The following is a 24880-nucleotide window of genomic DNA, read 5'->3' on the forward strand; positions in this document are numbered from 1 at the left end:
GGTTACACATAATGTCTCGTGTCTAACACCATTACTAACAATCTATTGTGTGTGCATACAAAATTGAATGGAAAATATGTTTTACAAATTCTAAAATCCTATCCTAATCCTACAGGTATGAGAAAATGTGCAGTGGTATGTATCTGGGAGAGATAGTGCGGAACATCCTCATCGACTTGACAAAGCGCGGCTTCCTCTTCCGAGGCCAGATATCCGAGACGCTGAAGACCCGGGGCATCTTCGAAACAAAGTTCCTCTCCCAAATTGAAAGGTAAGCCGAGCAAATTTGATACTCAGGAAAAAATAAAACTTCTGGAGGGCCCTCGATCTGAGATTGTAGTGCCATCAATTTAAATCGCTCCAAATTGTTTTTGGTTTCAGTTATTTAAAAAGGTGTTTTAAAACGCTGAAATAATAGATAGCATCATATACCAGGCTCTAAATGAGCACCTCTCAACTGCCCAAATACTGGTGAAATTTCAGTTTGGCTGGTAGAAAAGACCAACTTACTTGCCACTTTGACCCATTAGTGATGGTGTGTTTGGCTAGTAAGAACATCTACTAGCCATCTTGGCTGGTGGGGAAAAAAGTTAATTTAGAGCCCTGAACTTCGGCTTTTTTCGCACAGCTGGCAGGTGCGTCGGAGATGGCACCATGGGTTACTCAGCAATAGTTTAAAGAAACTCCCGCACACTGACCATTTCCGAAACGTCGTTTATTAAAGAAAGAACAGCGAAATGGTCAGTGTGCGGGAGTTTCTTTAAAGGGGTCCTATTATGCTTTTTCATGTCCACTACCCATTTATTGGGTTACACAGCATCTGTTGTATGTAAAAGCTTGGTGAAAGCTGCATTTCACAAATTGGCCTCTTGGGGGAGAATTTCTCTGCCGCAGGAACGCTATTTCTCAACTGTCAGAGAACGCGTGGTTGGGTTTTCAACATTCTATAGCTTTTGTTTCCGGTACGGGTCTACGTCATGCTGTACCTAACATTGCTGCTTATGGGATGGAGTGTTGACGATGTCACAGACCATTTTTATTGCAGAGACAGTAGACCTAATGCGCATTTGTTCATCGCAGCCACATAGCCTAGGCCTATCTGAATTTGACAGTATTGTGATGAGATGTATCCTATTTGTGAATACACCACTCAGTGTACAAAATAGTGTACAAGAATAGTGTAGCCTACAAGGATAGTGTAGGATTTCGCCATCCACAAGTTTATTCCATTACGCATGTTTTTTTTTTTTTTTTTCAATTCATAAATCGGCTCCGTCAATAGGCTACAGCATCGGTCTAGACTGGAGGCTACACTCACCTGTGGCCCAAGTTATATATTTTTGTTTCATTGTGATATTAAAGCTGCATTTTACATTGATAAAATACCGGTTGGTAGGCCTATGGCTAACGGGTCAGAAACAGTTGAATGAGGAAGGTCGAAAACAGGCAGAACTTGTAACGCAGTTGCGCACTGAGAATCCAAAACACTTCCAAGTGGGTGAAAGACTCGAATCTCTCCTTTCTCTCTCTATTCGCTTCAGGGCCGTTTTGCATATGCTGTTGGCAAGACTAACTTTTGTTTGGTAAGATGTGAAAACCCTACACTTGTATTGCCGCTTGAAGCATAACATTAATTAGAAGACGTGCGCTGATGTTATCCAAATAGGCCTAGGTATCACGACATGACCAGCAGCCGTTTGCATCAGCAATGTTGGCAAGGATTAGCCAGTTAGTATAGGCTATGCGTAGGCTACAATTCAGTAATTAAAATGCAACGCAGTTTTGTTCATCATATCTGCAAGAGCAACGTGGATATTGGCTTGACGTCGTTTAAAACTGGTCGAGTCGTCGGGCGGCATGCCAAAAATAATGAAACTGAAACGGATAGGGCCTATTGTTATATAAAAAAAATCATGTCCTGTCGATAAATGCGAACAAAAAAACCACGAAACCGAGACTAGGCCTAGCCAGACCCAGTATGAAACCAATCCATCGAGGACTGCCCATTGCGCAACCAGTCCACCGGGCGCATCATTTCTGCCGGGGACTAAATAGAAATGCAGTTACTAAAATGAAACCATGCACCTGAAAATACCTTGAAATGTATTTTTATGAAGCATAGCCTAGCCTATCACCATTGTGCATTAGGCCTATTAGACAACGAGCAAACAGGAACTCATTTTTAAAAGCCAACAACGCGTGCACTCAGTAGCCTATTCAGTCTGGCTTGCAAATAGACCACAGGACGAATTTGAACACGGAGTTCATATCACAAATAGGGTGTCACGATATCACTGACAGACGTTGAATTGATAGGTTTGAGTCCGACAAGTCGTGCCCTTGTCTTACTGGGCGCACTCTTTCAATTTCGGACTGCGTCTTTGACAGCCAGATGGGGGCTGCCGCGGGAGCGAAGAAAATGTCCACAACTTCGCTGAATAAATAGGCCTATCCTCTGAACTGTGTACAGCAATTGCAGATGATTAGCTTATTGGATAGCCTATTTTGCGAAGGTTAACTTGTCATTAACAAGGGAATGTGATCTGATTTCAATCCCAGAACATTCTTTGTGTCTTCAAATTTCCACCTGTCAACAGCAGATCTAGACTTCTCCCACCTAGACCAGCGCGACACTTGTCTGTTTGCGAGCAGTAAACTTGGCTGATAACTTCAACTTTAGGGCTACAGTATGCAAGGCTAGACAGCGGGTTAACCAATCAGGCCCCTACTGTTGCGTTAATAATGTTTGAGATAAAGATTCTTCAGCGCAGGATATCAGAAATAAACAAGACAGCGCAGATGGCTAGGCCTATTATTTTTTTTTGTTTTTTTTTTAAATGGTCACAATCGCGTTATTACGCATCATATGCAATATGCGTATTATTTCATGAAACCTCAAATCGGAAGCAATAGCCTGTACCCAGGACTTTCAACCCTTTCTCAGATTAATGGCAGCCTAATTGTCCCAAGCGATTTTGAAATCAAACTGAAGCCCATGCACGGAAGACTCGCATTGGATAGGGACTGGGTTTCAGCAAATGACACAGCAAGGTGCACAAATAACAACGTGGGACTTATGATGCGTCCTTTTTAGATTAATTGTGGACATTGGGTGAACTATTTGGCTGTCAACTTTAGACATAGGCTACAGGGTTGGATTCCAGGTCAAAAACAGCTGTGCTGCTGACGTAATATTAGTAATAGAATGCTTGATGAAACGCTCCATGCTGCGTCGAGATTTCAGAATGTTGAAGGGTCTAACATTCTGCACTTCCACGCGTTTCAAACAGGCGGCGTAGGGTGCATGTACACAATGATAAAAAATAATGGACATGAAAACAAGTGATCATTCAAAATTAACTCCACTAACCACAGTAAAGCAAAATATTAACAATGAAAGTTATTCTAAATAGCATAATAGGGCACCTTTAAACGTAATTTAGAGCCCTGGTCATATAAATAATATTGCAACCTATATAGCTTTCAGTTATATCGTTAGGAAAAAAAACACAAAAAAGTGACATTGCATGATTATGCGATGCAACACCAGGGGTCCCATCTGGAATCCATGAACCTTATTATCATAGGCATTCTGTCATTCAAAGATACACAAAGATAAGCCTATAGATAGATAACCCTATGGGCAATGGTTTACTTTACCGTACAGTTAACAAGTACGGTATTTACATATGTAATTACTGTGTTCTTTCTAGGTAACAACAGGGTAACGGAGAGAAGTTACATGGTATCTAACGGGTAAAAAGGGGGTTATATACCATTAATTGGGTAATAACAGGGTAACAGAAGTTTGATGATGAGATGGTTAGAAGTAGTAGAGTAGTTTCATTTGTATAGTGTATTACAATACCTTGTATTGACCCCCTTTTACCCACCATGGGTACGATGTAACTTGTCTCTGTTACCCTGTTGTTACACAGAAAGTACACTGTACCGTAAAGTAAAGCATTAACCGGTTATGGTTTATAATCTGATATGAAAACTTGATCTCCTCTCTCTCTGTGTGTCTGTGTCTCCAGTGACCGCTTGGCCCTGCTCCAAGTCAGGGCCATCCTGCAGCAGCTGGGTCTCAACAGCACGTGCGACGACTCCATCATCGTGAAGGAGGTGTGCGGCACCGTGTCGCGCCGCGCCGCCCAGATCTGCGGCGCCGGCATGGCCGCCGTGGTGGACAAGATCCGCGAGAACCGCGGCCTGGACCACCTGAACGTGACCGTGGGGGTGGACGGCACGCTCTACAAGCTGCATCCACAGTGAGTCACTTGGTTTAGAGTAGAAGGTGAAGGGCCTTTGCACACTGGTTCCGACAAAGTGCAGAGCACTACTCTGCCAACGTTCGATTCCACTATTTTCAATACAGCCCCGCACGCCGGCGCCGATGTCTGCAGATGTCTGCTGCCGAGCCGTCGGCAGAGCTCTATTCTGTTGGAGCCACCCCTTGTTTACCCCTGCTCTGCTGTGATTAAATTGACCATTTGTTGTGTATAGTAGCACTTCTGCACCAGTGTGTGGGGATAACCGAAATTGTCAGAACCGATAGTGCTCCGCAGTGTTATCGGAAGCAGTGTACGGAGGCCCTTTGGCTTACTCACTACACGACTTTCAGGCTACTCAGCTGCATCCAAAATGAGTCACTTGGAGGTTGCAGGGTGCAGGGTTACGTTAACTCACAACACAACTGCTTCAGGCAGCCCAGCTTTTATGTCTGTTGTCAAGATTACATTCAAAGTAACAAGATGACGTTTTTTTAAAGGCAATTTTTCAAAGGTCAATAGCACATAGTTAGCAGCACATAACAGTCTTATACTGATAGGATTTTGACACGAGCTTCAAATATTCTAGCTCATGTGATTGTGAATTGTACATGTAATATATCAGTCCCTGTACTGAGGTGAGGCGCTTTGCTTAGAGCAATGTTCAGAAGAGTAGATGTGTGTGCAGCATATCCCACCCGATGGTTCAGGAGCAGGACAATAAAAGCAGAAATCCAGGTAGAGTGAATAAAGTCCGCAACACATTGCGAAGGGCACCCATACCATTTGCATGGGGACTCGGGTTCGAGTCCAGTCTGGGTCATTTCCCAACCCTACCCCATCTCTCTCTCCCCACTACTTTCCTGACACATCTTTGCTATCCTGTCATAATAAAGGCACAAAAAGCCCAGAAAAATACTTTTTTTTTTACATATGTAGTTAGTGTGACGTCCTGTTTCTCTTCCCACGTCTTATGTCTTAGGAGATCATATGTAACTTAACAGTTATTAACACATACGTTATTATTTTCATTCACATGGGACACCGCCTGGACATGGTAGTAAATAAATGCCCTCATGGGTCTATTCTATTGCATATGTTAAGAATATGCAGTAAGTGTGACGTCCTGTGTTTCTCTTCCCGCGTCTTATGTCATAGTAGTGTATTACTATGGTAGTTGACTTTTCAATGACTGCATTCTACTGGTGGAACGGCCTTGACATGGTAGTAAATGCCTTAATGGGTCCATTGCAAATGTTGAGAATATATAGTAAGTGTGACGTCCTGTGTGTCTCTTTTCCCGCGTGTTCCCTGCAACAGCTTCTCCCGGATCATGCTGCAGACCGTGAAGGAGCTGGCTCCCAAGTGCGACGTCAACTTCCTGCTGTCGGAGGACGGCAGCGGCAAAGGGGCCGCCCTCATCACCGCCGTGGGCTGCCGCCAGAGGGAGCTAGAGCGCCAGCAACAGGCGTAACCACGCGTCGTCACAGCAAACACACACAGCACCACCACTCGACACGACACGACATGACACAGCCACACAGCATAGTAGTGGAGGGAGGAAGGCTACTCTGTTCTGCCCTGCCCTGCCCCTCTAACCAAACCAAGCTCTGCTGTGCTGACCTGCTGAGGCGTAACACAAAGTCACAGTCACACGGCACGTACGACACACACACACACACACACACACACACACACACACACACACACACACACACACACACACACACACACACACACACACACACACAACACAGCCACAACATACCATAGTAGAGGGAGGCACTGCCTGCCTCCAACATACCAAGTCCTGCAGACCTGATCTGCTCTGCTGAGGCTTCTTTTCGTGGGCACGCAACACCCGAATCGCCCAGCCCTCCCTCCCTCCCTCCCCTCCCCTCCCCTCCATGTTCCCATGGAGAGTATTCTTCTGGAGTTGCCGACCGTGGCTCCTAAACACCACTGCCCTGCTGCGACACTCCCTCACACAAGAGAGTTGACAAAAGGAGGGATCTTGGGAGTTATTTAAGTTTTTTAAAAATGTATTTTGCATTGCACTAAATGTCCAGTTTTAACAGCATTTAAGTTTTGTTTTCCTTTCGGGTAAAGCTTATTGTCAGGTTATCTGAGTGGGCGGAAGAAACACGTTTTGTTTTGTTTTTTGCTCTGAAATATTCATATTGCCGGTATCAATAGGCCAACTGCCAACATTTGTTTTGTATATAGCAGGGGCATAGGTGTTAAAATGTTACTGTATGTATTATGTGAAGAAGCACCACCTTCATTTACTGGTACAAAGCACTGGAATTTAAAAAGATAAAACAAAAAACCCAAGTTCAGATCAGTCAGTGACAGGCTGGTCTGGCTTAAGATGACAGTGATTTTTTAAATATATTTCTATCTACATAAGCTCTCCTGTCAATGTTGTATCTTTCTCTTTAACACTCACCTGAATTATTCAGAGTCTATCTTTGAAATAACATTATATGTTTCCTCGTGCACATTAATAATCACTGGTTTTGAGAGGGGGTACGCTGTTTTTTTATATACTGTTAACAAGGCAAGTCGTCGGAACACTAACAAGGGAAGAAAAGGAACAACTTTTTTTCTGTCAAGAACAATGCTGGCATATTTAGCCTACCAAAGGGACGCAAAACAGAACTAGGCTATCCCATGTGTGAAACATGTTTATTGTGAATTTACTACTAAAACTGTTCTGTAGATGTTAAAATGTGTTTATCCAACATGTGTAATATAGTGTGCACAAAAGAATGATGTACGTTTGCCCCTTGAAACACTTCCACTGAGCGCTTTATTGTGTGTGTAGGCTACCTACTACCCTGGCTGAATGTGTTGTTTGGTTGTTACAATGTAATAATAAGGTGTAGCTGCTTATCATGCCCCTGGAGCTGTATAACTGCATGCCTTATTTTGAGGAGGAAAAAAAAGGAATAGGTAAGGGTATTTATTTTATACATTTCAAACCTGTGTTGAAAACACTTATTAGTGAATACATTAAATTTCTATTTTGTTGTGCAACGTTGTGTCCTGACTGTTATTTTGGTAATTACTTTGGTTCCACTTTGAATTACAATGTAATAATAATTAATAACAACCCATCTCAAAAGAAACATTGTAACTTTGAATTGAAATGACGCACACGGACAGTTTTAAGTGGTACATCCACGATTTCAGGAGATGAAAGGGAACTTCGCTCCACTTCAATAACAATTGCTGATCTATGCATATCATCATCCCTCTGCGCTGAACTGAATATTGGCGTCCACTGACTGTAAACAGAAGGGCTGTGAGTCGCCCACAAGCCAAACAGCCTGCAAATGTGCCAACGTGATAGCTTCACACAGTAGGTTGTCCGACCACATCTCCTGCAATTCGCAATGGAGGCAGACAAGCGAAGTAACGATAACTACAGAAATTAGAAGCTATTTTTGTGTGCCGCTGCAATATCAATACGTCGATGACTAAGTCAAATACAAGTATCCTTTCTGTGAATAGCTGTTATGCACGCGCAATAGCTTGCCGGGCGCTTTTGCACAAAAATATCTCGTTGACATGATAGCTAGTCCGTTAACCTAGCCACCTCTATGTAGATAACAGTTAGCAATGCCCGTAGACGTTTGGACCAGCTAATTTATCGCGGGCTGCACTTGGTCGCGCTGTCAGTCACCTCGACGATTTGCAGAAACATAAAGGTAACGTACATTTCACTTTGAATTGTGTGCAGTCGGTGCAAATGCATTCCTTTGTGTTTTGTGCAGCGGCTAATGCTAGTACCCAGATGGCAGGCGATTGCTAAGGGCTTGGTGGCCCATCAAGCTTATTTGCCCGCTAACGTTACGCCTCTGTCAAGCAAGACTGCTAACTAGGGCTAACCATCAACTTCACAAAGCAAGACAATCGAATGCTGATACATATTTGGGTTGAATGGGAAATTCCAGCCAGACTCCACCAATGATTCACGATACCAAGTTGCGTCGGCTTTGTTCTGTCATTTCCCACCAATATGCCAAAAAAAATCTTTGATGACTTGGTTGACGTGCTCATTCGATTATGCATTCCTTTACGGCTGACAAGTTCATTAAGTAGTCACGATTGACAGTGTTGTAACGTTACAATAACGTGTCGAATTTATGCAGAATTCTTGTGTTTGGCACTAGTAGAATGCACCCAAATGATGTCACGCATCCAAATGACTCACATCCATTTCTCATGAAATTGTGCCAATTACGTGGGAGGAGGACAAGGGAGAACGACAAAAGTGAGAGTGATTTTGTGTGTGCCTGTGCGTGTGTGTGTGCGTGTGTTTTCTTCTTCACAGGCTTTGATCTTGTAACGGGTCTAATCTGTCATCTCGCCACCGTCCACCTCCCCCCCGGCCCCCAAGCTCGCTCCCCTGACCCCCCCTCTCCCGGTCCCGGCCATGACCTCAGGTGAAACCGTGCACTACATCCACCTCCACAACTCCAGCCAGTCGGTGCTGGAGGCGCTGCGCTCGCAGCGGCGCGAGGGCCTCTTCTGTGACGTGACGGTGCGCATCCACGACGCCTCGCTGCGGGCCCACGCCTGCGTTCTGGCCGCCGGCAGCCCCTTCTTCCAGGACAAGCTGCTCCTGGGCCACTCGGAGATCTCCGTGCCGCCGCTGGTGCCGGCCGAGACGGTCAAGCAGCTGGTGGACTTCCTCTACAGTGGTTCTCTGGTGGTGCTGCAGTCCCAAGCCCTCTGCATTCTCACCGCCGCCAGCATCCTGCAGATCAAAACCGTCATCGACGAGTGCACTCAGATCATCTCGCAGAAGCGCGGCGCCGTTGGTGGAGGTGGCAGTGGCAGCAGCGGGGGTGGGGGTGGTGGTTCGGGCTCAGGTGGTGTGGGAGGAGGCGGAGGAGGAGGCCTGCCCACGGGGGGAGTCGTCCTACCCAAGCAAGAGGAGCGCGGCGGGGGCAGCAAAGGCAGGGACAGCGTGGGAACCAGCAGCAGCAGTAGCAGTTGCTTCCAGGCGTTCGCCAACTTCGGCATGGGCGACTGCGCCTCCACCAGCGGTGGCCTCGGCGGAGCCAACATGGGCACCACCAACCAGACCCACCACCACCAACACCACCAACATCAACACAACCCGCTTGACCCGCACCCGGCCTCCATGGGCCTCATGTCCCTCGGCGACATGGGCGGCCCTGGGGGGGGCTCCATGTGTCGGGCGGACACCCTCGGCGCCGGTTCGGGCATCATGAAGCCCAGCTCCAGCTGTGCCCAAGACATGCGCTACAAGCTCCGCGACCTGCTCGCCCCGACTGGGGACGGTAGCACTGGCGGCGGCGGCGGCAGTGCCAGCAGCGACGGAGGCAGCGTGCCCTCCACCTGCGGCTCAGGGGTGGGCGGCGACGGCAGCGGGCAGGGCATGGGCAGGGAGGGCATGCGCAGCAACATGTCGGACCTGGGCTCGGTGGGCGAGGAGCTGGTGGTGGGCATGGAGCGCTACAGCGAGGAGGAGGACATGGAGGGGCAGGGCGACGGGCGCGGCGGCCGCGACGGGGACCGGGAGCGGGGAGGAGCAGGGGGAGTAAGCCATAGCCGCAAGCAGAGGCAGCCACTCAGGTTACAGGTGAGAACGGATACACATGATGATGACCCCAGAACCATAGCCCCTTTCGTGCATATGCAATTGCCGGTGTATCCCATTCACTATTTGCTGCAAATGCTTAACTACACCATAACAACATTGCTATAACAGGAGCAAGAGTCTGATGATGTCACAGATTAAACTATGGGCATTACCATTTTGGTGAGAGTAAAGCCTGGCTCAAACTACACGACTATCGGCCCGATTCTCGGCCAAAAAAAACCCTTACGACAATCGGTGTAACGTTAACCCCCTCTTCATGTGTGCGGCGCACCCCAACGTCAAATTCGGACACAAAATCGGGAGTGGTGTAGTTTGAGCCCGGCTTTAGGCCGAAAACCCCCCTTTACGACAATCGGTAGAACGTTGCAAAACGTTTTTGATCCTTCAGACCATCATCAGTCTGAAGGACCGAAAACGTTTTGCGCTTCACTGGGTAGCACTTTCTTTATTTTCCTTATGCATTAAATTTCTTTGTGCATCGGCATCAGTGGTGTGCAAGTTCCTCGTTGCTGCTTCATTGGATTTCTTTGTGGAACCTACGCACCCTCCCGGCTACAAACCTAATGGCGCGACACCCCTTTGGAGTAAATGCTAAAATTTGACCCTTGACCACTCATTGCAGACAGACACACTTCTGTGGGCACTACTATCCAACTTGGTTGGTTCTCATATCAGGTTCCCACTACAGACCTTCACGGCTGGAATAGCAGAAACACACACAAACCAACTTGCAGATCTGATGTATCCTCTATGCAGGCTCCTAGGGCTGGCAAGAGATTTTTTTTGCGTCATAATAAGTCCAGTCGACATAGGCGTGCACAGATAGGGACGTGGTGGTGCTAAAGCACCTGTCCCTTCGCCCTACTGGACATAAAAGGCCCCTTTTGAAAGTTCCTTTTTGGATTTTTTTTTTCACAATGGACTGTGGTCCATGTTGACATGATCATGTACGGTACAAATGCTTGACGATCAAAAGTGTGTATAACACTATTACACTGTAGCCTCTGTAGCCTAGTGAGGCAGATGGAAGTTCCGCATGCCCCCCTGCCCCCAACTCGAGCACCTGCCCTTAAAATGTTTGTGCATGCCACTGCCAGTCGACCAGTATATTAAGCTAAGTAATAACCGCATTAACTGACTTAAATGTGTGTCCCATAAACGTCTATCCTCACTGGCACTGTCTTGTCTATTCAGAGAGTTAAAGGGGAAGATTGTGCACATCTCAGGAAAAGGTGCAGGACAAAGGCTGACTGTAGTTTTTGTAGTGAGGAGTCTGCACACTTAAAATCTGTTTTGTTGTCCAGCCATAAAATGATAATAATTATAAAAAAGGAGGATTTTAAGTGTGCGGAAACTATTGTCTATTCACAGACCTCTTAACCCTCCAAGTCCATCATCAGCCAGAAAAAAAACACCACACTGACTTGCCCATCCTCACACCAACGCACCATCACTTCTCACTCACTTCTTTAAATCATCGAACTCCTTCGTTGGCTACTTGGATTCAGAATCAATGATCAACACTTGACCTAAGACTGCCCCTCTCTGTGCATAACTGAACTAAATCCATTGAAAACTTTAGTTAATTTAGATTAACTACATTACCAACTTCTCAAAGGCTAGAGATGCTTGTTTAAACTATCATTTTGAACAACATTTAAATTCTGAGAGTGAAACCAGGCCATTTATCTCTGTTCCATGTCTAAGGTAATGTAAGTAAGCTTAATTGTCACCTTTGACGTTTCCCCACCATTTCAGCTGTAATTTCCCATCATCTATTTTAACATTACTCAGGAAGCAATTTGTACACAGTTTGAATTCAACTCTTGGAGAGTACTCTGAGACCAAATACAGTCTAGATGTTGAATCAACTCTGAGTGTTGAATTATAACTGCATTTCTTCTTTTTTACTGTGTTAACATCTTATCACGTTCGCTTGTAAACAGAAGTGCAACATAATTGTTTGCGCCTGATAATTATTTTCTTTGTTGGTGGGGAACAATAATTAGCATGATTAAAAATGTAATTAGTTGTGCAGCCCTATCAAAGGCGTCAATAGGCTGTTCATTTATTAACTTTGTCTTTGTTGTTGTTAAATGTATTAGCATATTCGTTACATTTTTATTGTTGATGCTATCCTAGAACGTCTGTCAGAAAGGTTGACACATATTACATTACATTACATTACATTACATTTCACTTAGCTGACGCTTTTATTCAGAGCGACTTACATTTACTGTTTTTCAGGGTATTGGTTACAGTCCCTGGAGCAATGTGGGGTTAGGTGCCTTGCTCAAGGGCACTTCAGCCATGGAGGGAGATGTAGGGAGAGGTCAGGGGGGATTTGAACCGGCAACCCCTGGATTGAAAGACCAACTCTCTAACCACTAGGCCACGGCTGCCCCGAAAGAATAACCCCATATCCAAAAGAATAGCCCTGACTACAAGACTTGAGCTTATTCTTGGTTCTTCAGGGGGGAAAATGCTTTTTTTCTTTCTCTGTTTGTGATATTTGCGTTTGCTTATGTCAGTTGACAGTTGGTAGCGTTTTTGCGTTTGTGGGATCCTTAATCCCCATTAAGCAATGTAATTTGTTGTGTTTTATCCTTCATCCTGCATGCAGCAAGCAATGCTTTCAGGGAGAGGAGTGGGCGAGCCGACGTGTCTGATTTGAGATCAGTAGTGGAGGATGGTGTTCACCAACATAGAGGAGCTATCGTGAATGTGTTGGGGGAGTGTAGCCTTGTGGACGAGCTAACATGTCTGGCTGCTACTTGCTGACAGGTGCTGGGTGGGGCGGAGGGCAAGTAGTCGAGAAGATGACAAGCTAACATTCCTATTTTTATTCCTTTTTTGGATTTTTTTTTTTGAACTCTCATCAAAAAGTGAACCTTGTGTAGGTGAAAACACGTTTTTTTTAACGGTATACCGCCCAGCCCTAGTTGGCGTGATGTAGTTCGGCTTTTTTCAGCAAATAGTGAATGGAACCAAGCCCACCGGCGATCCCATCTGCATGAAAGGTGTATGTGTTTCGGGTGTTATATCCATGGAATCATGTTTTGAGAGACAGCGGTAGATGAGCTCACGTGTCTGTTTTGGGTGTAGTATGTGATCTAACATGTTTGTTATGAGAGAGTAGAGGATGCTAATGTGTGGTTTTGGGAAAGAGAGAGAGAGGAGTTGTGGATAGCTAACCTGGCTACTGCTGCTAACAGGGGATGGCGAGCAGTGCTAGCACATCTTCACCATTCCGTGATTTTGTTGGAGTGTTTAATCCTTCATCTTGCATGCAGCAAGCAACGTGTTCAGAGGAGTTAGCTGACATACCTCCTGCTTGTTACCAGGTACTGGTATTGGAGAGGAGCAAGCCGATCGAACAGGAGGAAGGGTTTTGAGGGAGAGGAGTAGAATATAAGAGCTAGCATCATGTCTGGTGCATTAGGAATAGATAAGATGGCTCCTGGTCACTGCCAGGTACCGCGTGTGGAGTGGAGCATGACAACGTTCTGAGCAGAGAAGCACACACTAGTGTTTTGCTGGAGAAGAGTAGGATATTATGAGCTAGCATGTCTTCATCCTTTATTTTGCATGCAGCGAGCATTGCGTTGAGAGGAGTTGGCTAGCATGTCTGACGGGAACTGAGGAGAGCAAAGCTCGGAGAGGAGTAGAGAGAGGACTAAAACAGTGTTTTGAGGGAGGAATCGATTGCCGCTGCATTAGGAGTAGCTAACATCTGTTCACTGCCAAGTACTGTGGAACAATTTTCAGTAGAGGAGCAAACGTGAGTGTTTTGACGGAGAGGACTAGAATATAAACTAACTTGTCTGGTGCTTTGCTGGCACGTGCTGGGAGGGGAGGCATAATGCTTTGAGAGTAGTAGTATAGAGACGCTAACATGTCTGTTTGGCGAAGAATCTTTAAAGGCATTCGTAGAGGAGCTAAACATTTATGGTATATGGAAGAAGAGCGGAGTAGATTGCCAGTAGCTAAAATGACTTATTTGGAGAGGATGAGCTAACGTCTGCTGTTTGCTGATGGCAGGTGGGCTGGGAGTCTGAGTGGTGGAGAGAATGAGCCAACAACATGTCTGCTGATTTTAGTTACGTTGTTGGGTGTTTTGTTTTGGTTTTTGTTTTGTTTTTTAGGGGCTTTTTATGCCTTCTTGTGACAGGATAGTTGAAGATGGTGACAGGAAGCGAATGGGACAGAGAGACAGGTGAGGATCGGGAAATGACCCTGGCTGCATTCGAACCGGGGTCCCTGTGGGTGGGCATGCAAGCCCAAATGTGGGGGGCTTAGCACGCTGCACCACAGCGCCCCGGGTGTTGTGTGTTTTATCCTTCGTCTTGCATGCAGCAAGCAATGTGTTGAGAGGCTAGCGTTCTGGTTGCTGCCAGGTGGACTTGAATTGAGGAGAGCAAAGCTCTGAGAGGAGTAGAGAGAGGAGCAAACAGTGTTTTGAGGGAGGAATCGATGCCCGCTGCATTAGGAGTAGCTAACATCTGCTGCTCACTGCCAGGTACTGGGAGCGGAGTGGAGCAATTTTCAGTAGTGGAGCAAACATGTGTGTTTTGAAGGACAGGAGTAGAATATAAACTAACCTGTCTGCTGGCACGTGCTGGGAGAGGAGGGAGCAATGCTTTTAGAGTAGTAGTATAGAGGCGCTAACATGTCTGTTTTGACACTAGTGGAGAAGAATCTTTAAAGGCATTCGTAGAAGAGCTTAGATGTATTGTATGGCAGAAAAACCCACCCAAATGCCCCTTTTACATTTTTTTTTTTACCCGAGGACGGCCATCTAAAGCAGCCCAATTGGGTGGGAAACCCAACACTCCTGCCAGCTGCTGCATTGAGAGGAGTGTTTTGAGAAACAGTGTTTCGAGGGAGGAATGGCGTAGATGTCTGCTGCAGCAGGAGTAGCTAACATCTGCTGGTAGTGGAGCGGAGTGTAGCCAGGGCCGCATTAAGATGGGTTGGGGTCCCTAGGCTACAGGTTGCTCTGGGGGCCCCCCAAACTGTAAATTTCGTGACAAATTTACATACAGAGTTTCATAACTCTGAGCTAGGAATTTGGGGTAACATGTCTACCAACAGTACTCAACACATCAGAATAATTCAATGTTGCATCTTGTCACAATTCTGCAATTTCAATCAGGGGCATCTGGCAGGTGGGGGGCCCTAGACTGCAGCCATATCTATCCCATTCATTAATCCAGCCCTGAGTGTAGCAATGCTGAGTAGAGGAGCAAACATCAGTGTTTTTTGAGGGAGAGGAGTAGAATATTATGAGCTGGCATGTCTGCTGCTGTGCTGTTGCTGAAAGGCGCTAGCAGGGGAGCGGGTCTGAGAGAGAGTCTAAGAGGAGGATGAGCTAATGGATACAAGGATGTTCATTTCTCCGAGACACTTTTGTGTCACATGTAGGGATTCAGAATATTCGATATGCGTTCAAATTTAAAATAGTTCTTTTGAATTCGGAAATTTGAAATGTTTGTCTCGAAATCCACTCTCATGAAAATGTAGACCCCACATGGTCATTCTGTATGAGCGTCCCTTACTGTGTTAAGTGACAATGAAGATTGTATGTCTGCACTTGCTCAGAAAATACGAATGGATCGTCTTTCAGTTTTCAACATGAAAGGGGTGTCAGAAAATCCCACACACACTGTTAGAATAATATTCTAATATTATTTGAATAGAGGCGACTGATTTACCCAAAAAAAAAGGTGGTGGCAGTTGAGAAAGGAGGAGGAGGTGGGGAGCAATGCTTATGAGCCAACATGTCGGCTGTTTGCTGGCAGTTGCTGGGAGGGGAGAGCGTCTGAGAGGAGGAGGAGTGGATTAGCTAACAACATGTCCGCTGCTCTCCTGCTGTTTCTGAGAGAAGTGTGGCGCATTGTTCACTAGAAGAGCAAACATGAGTGCTTTGAGGGACAGGAGTAATAATAATAATAACACACCGGTTTGTTATAACGCTTTTCTCTCGACACGCAAAGACACTTTACAGATCATATAACATAAAAACACGTACGACTCAAGACATTCAGAGCCTCATCAAAAGTACAACAGAGGGACACAGCAAAAAATAGACGGCAATGGAAGTTTTGATGTCCATGATGATATGGAGCGTTTACATTGGTGGAGAGATAAGCAAACCCACAACGGGAGCGGCGAGGAAAGGCCAGGAGGATACGAAAATCCAGAGCCTCCCGTCGTGGGGGGCGAGCTCGGCCAAGGGAGGCCGCCAAACATGCTGGTGAAGTTCTATTAATGAACGGCGAAGTGCTATGGACGGGGCCGCGGAGACGCTGGTTAATGGAAGAATCCGAGCACGCTGTATCACCAACGAGAATACTGTAGACGCTAACAACATGTCTGCCTGCTGCTTGTTTGTCAGCTCACGCTAGTAGAGGAGGCGGAGGTGGTGATGGAAAAGGGGGTGCAGGAGAGGAGGTGGGCGGCAGGGGAGGAGGAGGTGGGAGCGAGGTGGTTTCAGAGGAGGAGAAGATGAGCTGACGACATGTCTGCTTGTGTGGTGACAGACGCTAGTAGAGGAGGTGGTGGTGGTGATGGGAAAAGGGGTGCAGAGGAAGAGGCAGGCAGCGGGAGAGAAGGAGGTGATGAAGGATGAGGGGATGCAGGAGAAGAGGCAGGAGAAGAGAAGGAGGTGGCAGCAATGGTTTGAGAGGAGGAGAGGATGAGCTAACGACATGTCTGCTGTGTTTGCTTGTGTGGTGACAGACGCAAGTAGAGGAGGAGGTGGTGATGGTGAAGGACGAGGGGTTGCAGGAGAGGAGAAGTAGGTGGTAGCAATGGTTTGAGAGGATGAGCTCACTACATGTCTGCTGTATCTGCTTGTGTGTGGTGACAGGTGCTGGGCGGGGAGGGGGTGGTGGTGAAGAAAAACGGGGTGCAGGAGGTGGGCGGGCGGCAGGAGAGGAGTAGGCGGGAGGGAGCAGTTGTTTGTTTGAGAGGAGGAGAGGATGAGCTAGCTACATGTCTGCTTGTGTGTGTTGGCAGGTGCTGGGCGGGGAGGAGGTGGTGGTGAAGGACGAGGGGGTGCAGGAGGCCGACGGAGCGCTGTTCGGCCTGGACCAGGGAGGACGGCAGGCCGGGGACCACGACGGGGCCCAGCAGCAGATGGCCTCCTTCGGACAGGTGAGAGCCAGAGAGAGGGCTGCAGAGCTTCACAGCTTTAGCTGAGACCATCTGTCCCTGTGTGCATTCCAATATGCGACCGTGCGTCCTCCACTTGTGCTTGTGGCCTCGCACCAGGAACTAATACGTCGTGATGACATCACTGACAACAGCATTATATTTCAATATCTCGCAAAAGCTCAATGGTACTGAAATATCATTTTCTCATTTACAAACTGGATGGTAAATGAAGAATAGTCCCCCAAAAATTGTTGTGGCTAGACTGACAGCAGGGAAACTTAATTGTTTTCTCCACGGAGGCGGGGCATCAGCAAAATGTGAGGCCACAAGCCCAAGTGGAGGACGCAAGGTCGCATATTGGAATGCACCCCTTATGTCGTACTGTATGAAATGCTACTATATTTGCAGTGTACTAGGATATATGTTTCAGTATCTTCATACACATAATGCCATTATGTATTAGCATATATGAAAATGTGGAAGTTATTGCCTCTTTCACAATAGCATATCAAATTGTTTATGTATACCAAGCTTCACAGCTTCTGCCGAGCCCATCTGTCCCCCACATCCTCCTCGTCTGTCCCCTTACTGTATGAAACGCTGAAAGGTGCACTGAGTAATTTTTATAGCAGTTTCTTTCCAGAATTCATGCTGCTCATTCACAAATGTTACCTTTTCACGAATACTTACCACAACTATCAAATTCAAAGTATTCATTATGATTGGGAAAATTGTATTTTACATACATGAAAAGTTGGGTCTTCTCCATATCCCCCATTTTGAATGTCCTTTGGTCGTGCGAGTAAATAGTAGTTCATTATTTAGTAAATATTCATGAAAAGACCACATTTGGCACTAGGCTGCACTGTTCCAATGAGCAGCATAGTTACAATAACTACTCTGGCCACGATCCTATACAGTGCACCTTTCATGTACGGTATATAGCAGATATGCTAGGTGAGAATGAGAGCACTACAGAGCCTCACAACTACAGCTCATCCATCCGCAACACATCCTGCTTGTCTGCCCACTAAGGCTGTAACGATACACCCAACTCACGATTCGGTTTGTATCACGATATATGACCTACGATTCGATACGCCCCACGATTTTTTTTATTTTTTTTTTTTTTTTTTAGGAAAAAAAAAAAGAAAAGAAAATTTATATTTATATATATACAGTATATATATATATATATATATATATATATATATATATATATATATAGGCCTATATGTGCTTTCTTTTTGCATTTAGGCTACCTGCCTACATTAATTTTGTAGGTGTACTAAATGATTTTGCAGATATAGACCTACCACTGCAACCTGTTCCCCAGGTGTTGACATCAAAGCACAACACAGATAAATAAGGGATATTAGTTCACCAACGAAAAATAGGCTTATTATTAATAGGCTTAGATCATATCATGCTGAGATGCTGACCGTGTGTGAGAGAGACAGAGACGGAGAGAGAAGGGTCAGGGTTCCAGTAGGTAGCCTATAAGAACTGTCTCACATTATCAAACTATCCAATATCCAAACATTAACTGAAAACAGCACTGATCATATTTCGTCAGGAAACATGTTGTATTATATTACTTACAGAAATGCAACACTTGATTTTGATGTTTAATATTTTTGTAACTTTTTTGATGGTGCAGCAGCGCGCCACGCTTAGCCTATACAAACAAAACTCGAAATGTAGGCTACCTCAGTTATGTTCTCATCTCACTTTGCAACACGCACGTTGTCCTTTGTTTGGTTTTGTGATTTGACATTTTGTCAAGAGCGGGAATGGATGCAGAGGCTGAAATGGAGCGTGTTTTCGCTAGACAGGCGGTCAATGCGGCAATGCTGCCTAATATCCACATCGACCTTAACGTTCGCCCGACTTCAGACACTTCCCTTATTAGAGCGTAGCGTGGTTTGAGAATTTGGGCAGGCGGAGCATCTCGCTCTCTCGCTCTCTTTCTCTCTCTCCGCTCAACGTCTATCTCCACTCAACATGCATCGGCGCATGCATGAATCAAAAAATATTCACACGTTTGATAAAGCCTTCATGGTCAGTTGTTCATTTCATGCTTTACCTTCCGACGTTTGCCCAAGTTTTTCGTCTCGCGGAGGTTTCTCAGGCAATTGATAACAACAAATGCACGTGCTGGTTGGACGGAACATTTTATAAGAGAGGGGTGAATGGAAGTGTTACTCGCACATGTCAGTGCGCCCCTTTTCTACTCGTCTTTTTTAAGCGCATATGCAAACATTTGTAGCCTATCCTGCTGTTTTCTAGACTGAGGGGTAGCCTACATTTTAATGGTTCTCGCGCCAAATGCGCCAAAGTGCGCACGTTAAGTATGCAGAGCCCTTAACAACTTTGAAAGGGTGCATCGCGATTCTGCGAGGGAGGTTCGCGATAGGGGTTCATGGGTCTGCGTACCGCGATCCCTCGGTTCGATGCAATATCGTTACAGCCTTACTGCCCACTTACTGTCTGAAATCATAATATATTTGCAATGTTACTGGGGTACGTTTCTCAAAAGCATAGTTGCTAGCCAGTTAGCAACTTGGGTAGTTGCCAATGGGAAACTGCATTGCAAGCAGCAAAGTAGCTAATGTAGTTAGCAACTATGGTTTTGAGAAATGTACCCCTGGGATGCAATATGTTAATAAAGTTATATGGCAATATGTTTTGTCATATATTAAAATATAGAGTGAAAGAGATTCCCTGCTTCAGCTGAGGCCATCTGTCCCACATCCTGACGATCTGGTTTCTTACTGTATGAAATGATAATACATTTGCAGTGTATTAGGATGTTTCAATACCATAATACATTAATGTCATTATGTATAATACATAACATAAACATTTGGCAGTTATTGCCTCTTTCACAATAGCATTTCAAATTGAGTATAGGTAACACTTTACTTGACGCAGACGTCATATGTAGTGTCATAACAGCGTCATAACACATGCATGTGTCGTTAACATGTCAATGTTATACATATTTTATGACTTTGAAGTCATGAAGTGGCATTCGGTTTTGGTAAAAACAGCCAATGTCAACTTTTCATGACCATAACACATTTATGAAATTGACATGATATTTACGACTCGCTCATGACATGACACTGTTTTGATACTATTATGACACTGTTATGTCATATGTGTGACGACGGCGTCAAGTAAAGTGTTACCTGAGTATGTATACCAAAAGGGTGGGCGCTAGGGCCTGGAAAGTCATGCAGGATGCTACACACCCTAACACCAACCTCTTCACTGTGCTCAATTCAGGCAGATGACTGCGCACCCTCCATGCGCGAACAGAAAGACTGAGGAAGAGTTTTTATCCTCAGGCAGTTAGACTGCCGAACACTCAACATTTTAAATAACCTTTTTGTTTTATTACTTATTTCTTATTTCTATTTATTTTACTAATTTTGGATGCAGAGCTGATGACCCCTTCATCATTTCCCTACAAGTAATATGTATGTGACAAATAAAAGCACTTGAACTGATATATATCATATATAATTCAAAATAATTACACATAATATACTCTGATATAAATACTGTATAGTCATGTAGCTTAATATATCTAGAATTATATTATAGACTATTTATTATATAATACTATTATATAATAATAATATTATATACTACTATATTATTGATGACAGATGCAATAGACTATATCACTGCCAGTTATGTGATATTATTTTGTAACTTCATAACATATAATATGTGTTATTAATTGTCAGTCCTACAATGAGACATTTTGTTGCATAAGGATCTTTTTGTCACAGCATTATGTTTCAGTAGAGCGTGATTGGCTTTTAATGTATTCAGGGTCTTGTGTGTAAATGTCATATTTTAAGAATTGAATTATGTATTTAATGTATGTGTTTATATACATGTTTATCTGTAGTTCATGCCATTTACTGTATATGTAATTACATTGTATCTGTTCCAAAAGCATAATCTGCTTTAGATACCACTTCCTGCTGCAACAACACCGGGAAAATAATATTTTAGCTAAATTGCATTCAGCACTTCTGAATTAAGTGAAAAGTTCAAGTTACTTTGCCATTTTCAGTCAAAGTAAGTGCAAAAATGATGGAGTGCTTATGCTCTCAGACAGAGCCCAAGGAAGACATCTCAAGCTAATGTTGTCAGTAACCTTTTACATCATTTCCACGATGCAAAATTGTTCTGTTCCCAAATGCCAGTTGAAAATGGTATCTGTAAAGTGGCCATAAACACACACGAGTCTCGCATCCTCATATAGCATAATACTTGTCATCCTTCAGGGTTGCCAGACGAGGCTGATGATTTCCAGCCCAAAATATACTCAAAACCCGTCTGGATGCACTAAATCCCACCCCATTCTATTGATTTTCCATGGCCAAAAATTGGGCAGGTTTTCCTGGAAATAAATGCCATTTTTACCCGCAGACGGCCATCCTAAGTAGCCCAATTGGGCTTGTCCTGTCCCGTGACACAACTGGGGTGCATTTCTGGAAAGTGTAGTTGCTAACTATGTTATTGCTACTTTGTTGGTTACAATGCAATTTCCCATTGGCAACTACCCAAGTTGCTAACTGCTAGCAACTACACTTTCCAGAAATGCACCCCAGATAGTGAAGAACAGGGGCACGGAGGATGCCTTACTTTTTCGCTGCATGTTCCTATTATCTATACTCTGTGTATAACAGGAGGGGGTGTTCTACGATGAGCAGGGCGTGTTCTCCGAGAGCTTCTGGCCTCAGGCGGAGCCTCCCCAGTCCATGGCTTTCAACCCCAGAGGAAGAGTCAACAAGCCCCTCACTCCCCCGCCCTCAACACAGGCCATCAACAATCAGGTTTGTCATCACATTTCTGGTCAATGTTTGCCAATGTACCTAATTACTAGGCCTGTCACAATAACACATTTTGTCAGACGATAAATTGGCCAAGAAATTATTGCGATAATCTATAATATTGTCTCTCTCGCCATTTTCAAACAATGTAATGACAATGGGATAAAAATGTGACTACACCCCCCACATTTAGAAGCATCATGGCGGGGGATATATATGTTTTTAATTACATCCTCATGGAGCACAATAGGCTCTAAATGGGCTTTTTTTGTATTTATTATTAGGGTAAGTTATGTAGTCTTACTTTCTTTAATATTTTCTGTTATTTATCTTTCTCAAGCACACTGAATGGCTTGTAGGCCTATAGGTCCATGGTGTGATTTAAAATAACGTAGGCTACTATTGGTGGGCTATTGTTATTTCACAAATTATTACTTAGACAGCTTATTTCAACAAAATGCACGTTGTTACTAGCTAATTGTCAGTCAAAACCCAAATCAGCCCTGTTAAAGGCATTTCAACATGAGCAAAAAGCAAAAGAGCATGAACAGACGCACAAGTTCCAGGTGCAGGCATCGCGCGCTCTCCCCCCTCCCTCCCTCTCTCTCTCCCTCCCTCTCTCTCTCTCTCTCCCTCCCTGATACCCTCGACTGGAACAAGTTGCAATTCTGCGCACTTAAAACTCCTTTATGAACGCCCATACATTGATTCTTATGAGTAAAAAACTACAGTAGCCATGCCTCTGTTTAGATAGCCTACTTCAGCATTGTCCCCTGTAGCGCACTCAACCGTTAAAATTCTCTCGGTGTGACTGATTTAAATCCACAAATCCACTCTTCATTAGGCCTATTTGCTTGCGAACTGCCTACTCATATAGTTAGGTCTAAATAAACAACAAATATAGCGAAAATCACAAAAAAGAACAGACAACGAACGTCTGGGTTGGAGGCGCATTGGAATAATAGGGGAAACTCGGCAAGGTTTCAAATAACAGCCTCAGCACAAGTTTGGCGCGAAGGTACCAGTAAAATAACCATACGGTTTCCAGTGCAATTACGCTATAATTTCTTGTTAATAACAGCAAAAATAACCATAGGGTTTCCAGTGCAGATTGCAGTAGTTATGTGGTAGGTATGCCAGTAACTAAAAGGCAGCAGCCGTATGGTTATTTTTGCTGTTATTAATGAGAAATTGTAGCGTAATTGCACTGGAAACCGTATGGTTATTTTGCTGCTGTTACTAAAAACAAACAGTTATTACCATAAAGTAACACTGAAATTACTGTGAAATTACTATGAAATCAGCACCTTATTAGCGATCCGCAAAGTAAAGTGTTACCCATACTTTCATTGACTCGTTATTTCTAAAGGGGTGGTGTTGGCATTGAACCATTAAGGCTATTGAGTCACAATCAATCTTACAAACTAGAATTATCATTCCAGCGTTAACTCTCTCACTATCGGGACATTTGCAGAGATGATGTAATTTGCAGGATTAAATCACATAGTTTCCAGACTTTTTTTTTTTTACATGAATCTGTGTTGCAAAAAGTTGTTCAATTGGATGGAGTCCTCTTAAGAAGAGTTTGAGGAGTTGAGTTCAAGAGGGATACTCCTTATTTGAGCCCTTCTTGAAATCTATGTGGTTATACAGTAGCATAGAGCTGCAAGAATTTTGCAAACCAAAATAATAATCACGTCTCTATTTCTTTGGCACTTGACACTTTGACACTTAAAGGTGCACTATGTAAGATTTTTAGTTGTTTATATCCAGAATTCATGCTGCTCATTCACTAATGTTACCTTTTTCATAAATACTTATCACCACCATCAAATTCTATGTATTCATTATGATGGGGAAAATTGCACTTTTCATACATGAAAAGGGGGATCTTCTCCATGGTCCGCCATTTTGAATTTCCAGAAATAGCCATTTTTAGCCGCAAAAATGACTGTACTTGGGCCATACTAGAAAATATTGGTTTATTACTTAGTAAACTTTCATGAAAAGATCAAATTTGGCAATAGGCAGCCCAGTTTCAATGAGCAGCATAGTTGCAGTACCTTTAATTTTTGCACGTTTAATTTTTAATTTTACATTTATTTTTGTTTTGTTTTTTACTCTCTGTCCTGCCAGCTGCTTTTCCAGTACCCGGTGAGCCAGTCCCAACCGCCCCCCTCCTCCTTCTACGTGGGAGCCCCCATGGTCATCGACACCATGTCGGCAGGCGGCGCGGAGAACAATCAGCCAGGGAACCCCCAGCAGCAGCAGCAGGGAGGGGGACCCCCGGCACCTCCTCTCACCCCGGCCCCCACTCAGGGAGGCCCTCAGGGCGGGGGTCAGGGTGGCCCCGGCTCCTGCTCCTCCACGGGGCCCTCCCCGTCCTCCCAGGGATCCGAGACCTCCTTTGACTGCACCCACTGCGGCAAGTCGCTGCGCTCCAGGAAGAACTACAGCAAGCACATGTTCATTCACTCTGGTAAGATCATTTGTTTTTCCCTCTCCTATCTTCGTCTATTATTTCATTTCTTAAATCCACATATTGTATACTGTTTCACTCTGGTAAGATTCGTTTTTCCCCCTCCTATCTTTGTCTATTTCATTTCTTTAGTCCAAATATTGCATACTGTATATGTGTCGCCATGATGTGAACACATGGAATGCCAAGCTGGTTTTTTTTGGAATTTTGGCGGTAGAATGCCAGCAATCTGGAGCATTTTTTTTTCATAGCTACAGAATTGATTGCATTAGACCCGCTGACACCATGGCTCATTTAAAAGGTGAAATTCTGAGCTATAAGTAGTGGAAACCACTTCCTTGTACGCACAGCATACGTAAGTTCATAAGTTAGCACTAGCTAGGGTTAGTTTAGAACTTTTTTTCTAGAAATGGATAGCGTCTTCTGTAGGCCTGGGTATTGATTGACAATTTCCGGTTCCAGTTCCGTTTCCGGTTCC

General features: G+C 44.6%; 2 protein-coding genes across 3 annotated transcripts in view; both read left to right on the top strand.

Moving 5' to 3' along the window:
• The window catches only part of LOC134450857 (hexokinase-1), a 49506-nt gene extending 42706 nt beyond the window's left edge, over positions 1 to 6800 (top strand). For both annotated transcript variants that reach the window (XM_063200871.1, XM_063200878.1), the window contains 3 exons: positions 116 to 271; positions 4038 to 4271; positions 5592 to 6800. In XM_063200871.1, the coding sequence (XP_063056941.1) occupies positions 116 to 271; positions 4038 to 4271; positions 5592 to 5745 (544 nt within the window). In that variant the 3' untranslated portion in view covers positions 5746 to 6800. The remainder of the gene's footprint in view (positions 1 to 115; positions 272 to 4037; positions 4272 to 5591) is intronic.
• A 679-nt stretch (positions 6801 to 7479) lies between these two features.
• zbtb45 (zinc finger and BTB domain containing 45) overlaps positions 7480 to 24880 on the top strand; it is a 30090-nt gene continuing 12689 nt past the window's right edge. The window contains exons 1-5 of the mRNA XM_063200894.1: positions 7480 to 7984; positions 8611 to 9888; positions 16930 to 17067; positions 21780 to 21926; positions 24060 to 24402. Of these exons, the coding sequence (XP_063056964.1) occupies positions 8713 to 9888; positions 16930 to 17067; positions 21780 to 21926; positions 24060 to 24402 (1804 nt within the window). The 5' untranslated portion in view covers positions 7480 to 7984; positions 8611 to 8712. The remainder of the gene's footprint in view (positions 7985 to 8610; positions 9889 to 16929; positions 17068 to 21779; positions 21927 to 24059; positions 24403 to 24880) is intronic.

This window comes from Engraulis encrasicolus, chromosome 1 (assembly GCF_034702125.1).
Source record: "Engraulis encrasicolus isolate BLACKSEA-1 chromosome 1, IST_EnEncr_1.0, whole genome shotgun sequence".
Taxonomy (NCBI): Eukaryota; Metazoa; Chordata; class Actinopteri; order Clupeiformes; family Engraulidae; genus Engraulis; species Engraulis encrasicolus.